Genomic DNA, 8512 nt, shown 5'->3' with positions numbered 1-8512 from the left:
TTTTGTCGCATTCCCAAGCTCGTTTTCTAAACGTTGTAGCAGATTATTAGTGCAATAGAGTAAGAGAAAGCGTTATTATTCAAAAAAAAAAAAGAAAAAAAATTAAACCTTTCCAAATAATAATGTTAACTTTCAATCGAGTTGAAATTTAGCACATTAACTTCAAATTAAAAGAAATAGTAATAATGTATATATAGAAATTAGCTTAATTACAAACCATAAAAAAAATTAAAAAACTGATAACTAAATAACTAATAACCTTTCATATGTTTTGATCATACGATATTTACAATGTGATATTATTGTATCAACCAACAATTTAAAAATTGATATATCATATTACTTTATGTGTGGTATTCTTTCTACTAATACAAGTAATGTATGGAGATGATACAACGCTTGTAACCATATTCTACTTGTTTATTGTTTAACAGAAGGTTAACGGTTTTGACAAACAGTGTTCTGGGTCAACTCAACTCACCGACTCGGTTAATCATGTATGGAGATTATCTTACCTGCCCATTTTGCCACCTTTAATAGAATTATTTGATATACAAGTGATATAACCACTTTATAAAGTCTACATGACTAAGGAACATGGAGGGTTGTAGTGAATGGCTCAGCAGGCGAGTTCGTTTTTCTCGAGCTCTCTCTACTTGAGATTTTAACAATGTGTTTGTATTAGATTAGATCTTAGTATGTGAGTGTGCAGATCTTACTTAAATCTTTTGAACAAAAAGCCATCATAGTTTATAAATAACAATTCATCAGATTATCTTGTGCATAACAGATTGGCAATTAATGTTTGACCTAAAAAGTCAAAAGTAGCATAACAAAAGCAGACCTATGATGATATACACTATCTCACTTGGACCTAAAACAAAACCGTATGCAAACTACTAATCACCACTACCACCAGCAGTACCTGCATCTTCATCTCCATCCTTTTCCAACCCTATGGGCTCCAATGCTCTTATGTCATCAATCAAGCGAACGCTCTCCACATTGTGACAGCTCTACAATGTATGGGAATCGCGTGTGTTCCAGCTCATGCACGGCCTTAAGAAACTTCTCATGGGCCCCCGGATTATATAGGGAAGCATCCTCCAAAGCCACACCGTCTTTGCAACTTTCATAACATTGAACAAGTCCGTAGTGAGCCCCGGACTCCCATAAGTTTGTTTGCACAGCCCCCAACGGTTCAAGGTATTCCTGACTTCTGTGTAGTCTGTTTATCACATACTCGAAGCCTTCTTGGATCAACCATTGTCGTTCAGACGAAACTCGCTCGTGCTCCTGCTTCAGCTTTTCCTGCAAACCACCATCCACTCTTAATTTGGAAAAGATAATTATATTTGTTAATTTCTATATACAAGTTAAAATAATTTGTAATTACATATGCATGCTCAACACTCTGAATCTGAACTCGAGCATTCTCCAGTTCCTTTTGTAACGCCTCAACCACCTTAGCGTTCTTGTCAAGCATCTGTATCGCCTCTTGTCCCTTCTCAAGAGTCCCCGTCTTCTTCAGTTTTCTTACAATCTCTGCGAGCTTCGCATTCTTTGCAGCCTGATGAGTCAATCTCACGCGATACCAAGCAATCATATCACGCAAACGGGCCTCCTTATTCGCTTTTCTTTCATCCCAGCTAGTGACAAGCTCGGGAAGACACTTGACCCGGTCTAAGACTTGGAGATCAGACTCATCCGATTCTAAAAAAGAAATCTCTTTTGCGCATCTTCTCTTGCCAGCTGGCACAGATGCCTTTGGCACTATATTGCCTGAGTGACGGTCGGATGACTCGCCCGATTCTGAATAAACAATCTTTTTTCTGCGTCTTCTAGCGGATCTCTTCTGTAGCACAACATTGCCTGTGCGAGGGCAGGTGTCATGACTAGACTGCACAGTAGAATCGTCTTTTTCAACAGGTGACTCGTGACTATTTTCACTAGAAATATTCACCACTACATTCGACGCTGCCTTAACAAGCTTCCTTCTCTTTGAAGACCAGTCCGGCTGCTGACTCTTCCTACCTTCCGTAAGGCCCTCTTTCTCCATGTCTGAACCAAAAAGCCATCTTCTATTTTGGCACGTGTGAGACCCGGCATATGTGATATGAAACCTTTCCGATCCATCTTCCAGTTTTTGAACATGTCTCAATGCTCCACATCCTTCATGTGCACATCTATAATAGTACCTGCATATAACAGAATTCTTTAATAAATTAAAAGATTATTAGTTAGCTATATATTTTTATGAGAAAAATAATCCTTTTATATTTAGATATTTTCTTGTTAGACAACAGTGGCGGACCCATGGCATAACCATGGGGTAGTGTTAGTTATCCCTCAAAATCCCAACCCCCCCTTCAAGGTCTAGCACCGGTCCCTCTCACCATCCACCTCTAGTCACCGTTGTCTTTGCCGAATTTATTTGTATCCGTTTGTATAATTGTATTAATGAACACATTCATTTCCTTAATGAACAAACACGAACATAAAATCTCGTTCGGTAAGTGTTCATGAACCGTTCGTGAACACATTATATCCTTAATGAACGATCATTCGGTTCGTTTAAAGCCTTACCCCCACCCACACCCACACCCACACACACACTCAACCATAAAATGTGGTTAAGCCACCCGATTCACCCCCATGAAAGAAATTTCTTGGTCTCCCACTGAATATGAATACACTAAACTTGGATGTAATGACTAAATATGGAACAAATAGAGTGTTACAACTATGATTAAGAAAAGTATATATTATTAATTTATTATGATTATGATTATTAATACCTTTGAAATTTAGCATGGAGAATCTTCTTCTGCGCGTATTTCTTCCACGCATATCCATCATTTTCATGTGTATTTGCAATCTCAACCCTAAAATTCCTGCAATTTCATAATCACAAGATGTACAATATTCATCTTATTAGTGTAAACATAACACTAAACAACAACTTTGTGCATAAAAAAATGTATCAACTATCAATCAAACCCTATCTCTTAAAACACCAAATTACTTCTTCTTACTGATTGTAAGGTCCTCTGCCTGCTGGCTTCTTCTTTATTTCGCCCGATTTCAATCTTTGCCCCCTGTTGCTATTAAAATGTGATTAAATCCTCCTATGCACGTGTCTTCTAGAAGGTTTGAGGATCATGCACGTTGGCTTTGAAGTTTTCTTATTCAGTTTTCTGTTTTGAATATGTCTAAGTTGTTAGGGAGTCCGAGTCTTTTGTTTCTAGCCGTTTATGCATTCTAGCCGTTGTATGCTGTCCTATATAATGGCAGCTCTATGTTCTTGTTTTTCATTCACTGCAACAATAATAAAAAGCCTGAGTTGATCCTCATTGTTTGAAGTTTCGTGAGAATATTGTAAGTTCTAATACCAACAGTGGTATCAGAGCGAGAGTGTAATCCTTCCCTGTTTTAACCCTTTCTGCAAATCAGATCTGTTATGGCTGAACAAACAAGTACGTTACCCACTGCTCCTACTCCAATCCCTGTCTTCAAGGGAGAAGGGTATGAACACTGGAGTATCCGTATGAAGACAATTCTGAAGTCAAGAGATCTATGGGATATGGTTGAACAAGGTGTGAATGAAGCTGAAACAGATGCAGGCAAACTCAAGAATGCAAAGAAGAGAGATGCTCATGCTATGGCGATAATTCAACAAGGTGTGCATGATCAACTGTTTTCCAGAATTGCTGCTGCTGAATCATCAAAAGAAAGTTGGGAAATCTTGAAAATGGAGTATCAAGGAGATACACAAGTAAAAGCTATAAAACTTCAGGGTCTAAGAAGAGAATTCGAAAATCTTACCATGAAAGAAGGAGAAACTGTTGGAGAATATTTCTCCAGGGTTATGGGAATTGTGAGTCAAAAAAGAGCATATGGTGAAGTTGTAACGGATCAGGCTATTGTTGAGAAAATATTGCGTAGTCTTACCCCTAGGTTTGACTATATTGTGCCGTCCATTGAAGTCTCGTTTGATCTCACCAAACTTACACCAGTAAAACTTATGGGATCTCTACAATCCCAGGAAGAGAGGCTCAACAGTAGATCCACAGAAAAAACAGGAAAAGGTGAAGATCATGCTTTACAGGTGATCCAAGAAAGCAATCGGCCAACAAACACACGAGGTAGAGGTCGTGGAGGCTTCAGGGGCCGTGGAAGGGGCAGAACACTTGATAAAAGCAAAGTGCCTCAATGCTATACTTGCAAGAAGTATGGCCACTTTTCAAAAGACTGCTGGTATAATGATGAAACACAAGTGAATGTTGCAGCAGAAAGTGATGAACAAGGAGACAAAAATGAAGAACAATATTTGTTTATGGCTTACACATCTCATTGTGAAACTCCGTTTGCCCTCATGACAAAAACAACTCCTGTCAATGAGATAAACAACCTGTGGTTCATTGACTCAGGTTGTTCAAATCATATGACAGGGTCAAGAACCAGTTTCACTGAGCTAGATGAGTCATTCAAGCTTGAAGTGCAGTTGGGAAACAAAAAGATTCTTGCAATTGAAGGAAAAGGGGTAGTTCGGATTAATACTGGTCCTGGCAGGTTCAAGCTTTTGAGTGATGTTTACTATGCACCAACTCTAGGGTATAATCTCTTGAGTGTTGGGCAACTCATGCGAAAGGGATACTCACTTTTGTTTGAAGACGGCATGTGCAATATTAGAAGTCGTGGTGTGAATCTTATGCAGATCCCTGTGTCAAACAACAATATGTTTGTCCTTGATGCTACAAAATCAGGTAACTGCACTCCTAGTGATACCTCAGTTATTCAGTTATGGCACAAGAGATATGCACATGTTAACTTTAGAGATTTGAAAAATTTATATGATAAGCAAATGGTTGTTGGCATGCCAAAAATAAAAGGGGTAGAGATATGTGAAGGGTGTATCCTGGGTAAACAGATTAGACTTCCGTTTAAAGCTCATTCATGGAGGGCTACAAAAAGGCTGGAACTTGTGCATGCAGATCTTTGCGGACCCATGCAGGTACAAAGTCTAGGGGGTAGTTTGTACTATCTACTGCTTATAGATGATGTATCTAGAATGTGTTGGGTTTATTTCATTACAAAGAAGTCCGATGCTTTTGAAAGGTTTAAAGTGTTCAAGGCCCTAGTTGAAAAACAAAGTGAATGTGATATTAAGGTATTGAGAACAGATAGAGGAGGAGAGTTCTGTTCAAAGGAGTTCAATTCATTCTGTGAAATGCATGGGATTCGAAGAGAATTAACAGAACCTCACACTCCTCAACACAATGGTGTTGTGGAGAGAAAAAATAGAACAATCATGGGGATGACAAGAAGTATGTTGAAGGAGAGGAGGTTACCAAACTATCTGTGGGCTGAAGCTGTAGCTACTGCTGTCTATGTCATCAACCGATCCCCTACATCTGCTGTCCAAGACAAAACTCCTTATCAAGTGTGGTTTGATGAAAAGCCTGATGTCTCAACTCTGAAAGTGTTCGGGAGTATTGCATATGGTCATGTGTTTGCTCATGGTAGGAGAAAATTAGATGACAGGTCTAACAAGATGATCTTCCTCGGTTATTCTTCAAATGGCAATGGGTATAGATTGTTCAATCCCATCACAAAGAAGTTTGAAACTCGAAGAAGTGGAGACACAACGGTTATTGAGGATGCAGCTTGGGATTGGCAAGAAGTGCACAAGTCAGAGAAACAAGTTTATGAACGGATGTATGCTGATCCATTTCCTGTAGAAGAGGAAGTTCAGAATGTGGCTGATAACACAGAGAATCCAGCAAGTCCTTCATTTAATCAGGAAGAGCCCACATCTCCAGGTGTATCTAATCAAGCTGAGCTCAGTGCTGGGTCAAGTTCAAGTTCCTCTGCTCCTCTCCGGGTTAGATCGATGACTGATTTGTATGCTAACACGGAGGAGATGCCAACTGAATACTCAAGTTGTCAATTTGCTCTAAACATATCAGATCCCACATGTTTTAATGAGGCAGTTCAAAAGAAGGAATGGGTACTTGCAATGGAAGAAGAGTTGTCTGCTATTAATCGAAATGGAACTTGGAAGCTGGTCTCCTTGCCTACTGGGAAGAATTTAGTTGGTTTGAAGTGGTTATTCAAAACAAAGGTTGGTCCGGATGGTCAGATAATCAAGCACAAAGCCAGACTTGTGGCTAAGGGCTACTCTCAGAAATATGGCATAGACTTTGAAGAAACCTTTGCTCCAGTAGCAAGGTTTGAAACTATAAGAATGGTGCTTGCTGTTGCTGCTCATAGAGGTTGGATGGTGCATCAACTTGACGTAAAGTCAGCATTCCTCAATGGAGAACTAGCTGAAGAAATCTATGTAGAGCAACCAGAGGGGTTTCAAGTTAAAGGAAAGGAAGATAAGGTTTACAGGTTGCATAAGGCTCTATATGGCCTAAAACAGGCTCCTAGAGCCTGGTATGGTAAGATTGACAGCTATTTTGCAAGAACCGGATACACTCGAAGTCTCAATGAGCCAACTCTGTATGTCAAGCACGACTCAGGTAACTTCATCTATGTATGCTTATATGTGGATGATATTATCTGTACAAGTTCAAGTGATGTTCTGATTGCTGAGTTCAAAGAAGGAATGAAGAAAGTTTTTGAGATGACTGATCTGGGGTTGTTGAAATATTTTTTGGGATTAGAAGTCAAGCAATGTGACCAAGGTATCTTTGTTTCTCAAGAAAAATATGCCAGAAATCTGTTGATAAAATTCAGCATGAGTGATTGCAAGCTGGAAGATATTCCAATGTGTCCTAATGAAAAGTACAAGATGGAAGATGGTGAAGATAGAGTCAATGAAACCAAGTACAGAAGCCTTGTAGGTGGTCTGATTTACTTAACTCATACACGTCCGGAACTTGCTTATGCAGTTGGTGTGTTATCAAGGTTCATGCAGTCTCCATCAAAGAATCATGCGGGTGCAGCTAGAAGGGTTCTTAGATACATAGCAGCAACTGTTGCTTATGGAATATGGTACAAGAGAACAGACAAGATTGAGTTAGTGGGATTTGCAGATAGTGATTGGGGAGCTTGTCTTGATGACAGGAAAAGTCTCAGTGCTTATGTATTTACCTTAGGAAATGGTGCAGTGTCCTGGTGTTCAAAAAAGCAAAATACGGTGGCTTTATCCAGTACTGAGGCTGAATATATATCAGCTACTGGTGCTACTTGTCAAGGCATATGGATTAGAAGGATGTTGGAAGATCTGGGTATCAAACAAGAACATGCAACTTCAATCTATTGTGACAATCAATCGGCTATAAATTTGTCAAAAAATCCAGTCATGCATAGTAGATCAAAGCATATTGATCTAAGGTATCATTTCATTAGAGATATGGTGAATCAAGAGAAAGTAGCTCTCAAGTTTTGTAGCACAGAAGAACAAGTGGCAGACTGCTTCACTAAAGCATTGGCAAGAGAGAAATTTGTGATGTTTCGCTATCAACTGGGAGTGCAGGAGTATCAATCAAGGGGGGTATTAAAATGTGATTAAATCCTCCTATGCACGTGTCTTCTAGAAGGTTTGAGGATCATGCACGTTGGCTTTGAAGTTTTCTTATTCAGTTTTCTGTTTTGAATATGTCTAAGTTGTTAGGGAGTCCGAGTCTTTTGTTTCTAGCCGTTTATGCATTCTAGCCGTTGTATGCTGTCCTATATAATGGCAGCTCTATGTTCTTGTTTTTCATTCACTGCAACAATAATAAAAAGCCTGAGTTGATCCTCATTGTTTGAAGTTTCGTGAGAATATTGTAAGTTCTAATACCAACAGTTGCTTGTTGTTGAAGTTTCCTCCATTTTAGAGGTGCTCCAAACCAGCTGCGTTTAATTAGGGTTTGAACAACTGGGAAATTACACAAGTAGCTAAGCTGTATGCATTCCAGAAATATAGGGGATTTTATGGAATTTTCGTGTCATTATCCATTTTTGAGTTTTCGAACGTTGTTTATATGCAACAATAATTAATATATTTTGAAACTCATCCTCATTCTGTATCAGTTTGGTTCGTTATGATACTCGTACAACAAAAACTTAAAAATAAAGTCGTGATATAAAAATCAAAAGAGAAAATCAAAATATGTTGGAAATGATATTGACACGTGTTTTACATTGATCTAAAACTATTTAAAAACGAATACTTGTACTGATGTTATTTAGACAGTATCAGTTCGGCTTGTTATTGTACCAACCCTCACTTTAGCTTGCGATTTAAAAAAAAATGGCATATTGTGAGTACAATTCCGTTTTCAACAATATGTATACCAGAATGGTTGGGTATTAAAAAGAGTCAAATAAAATGAAATGAATTTTGGTTAAACGAATGTTGGTGTGGATTTTTATATTTTGTATCATATAAATGAAGTTTGCGGAAGAATGAGGTGTTATCAGTTTGGTTTGTCATGGTACTCGTACAACAAAAACCTAAAAACAAAGTCGTGATGCACACCGGGCGCTACACGTCGGGAATTTGGTCAGTATCGATTTA

General features: G+C 38.6%; 1 protein-coding gene across 1 annotated transcript; it reads right to left on the bottom strand.

Annotated features, from left to right (window-relative positions):
- Positions 1-749: 749 nt before the first annotated feature.
- Positions 750-7965, bottom strand: LOC110917058. Its single transcript, XM_022161679.1, has 5 exons — positions 7799-7965; positions 3036-3101; positions 2799-2894; positions 1397-2198; positions 750-1311 (listed from the first exon to the last, which is right to left on the bottom strand). Exons 1-5 carry the CDS (start codon positions 7822-7824, stop codon positions 982-984), a joined length of 1320 nt encoding a protein of 439 aa, XP_022017371.1. The 5' UTR covers positions 7825-7965; the 3' UTR covers positions 750-981.
- Positions 7966-8512: the final 547 nt, after the last annotated feature.

Source organism: Helianthus annuus, chromosome 16, assembly GCF_002127325.2.
Source record: "Helianthus annuus cultivar XRQ/B chromosome 16, HanXRQr2.0-SUNRISE, whole genome shotgun sequence".
Classification (NCBI taxonomy): Eukaryota; Viridiplantae; Streptophyta; class Magnoliopsida; order Asterales; family Asteraceae; genus Helianthus; species Helianthus annuus.
Note: the sequence above shows the minus strand (reverse complement) of the source record. Positions and strands in the feature narration are given on the sequence as shown.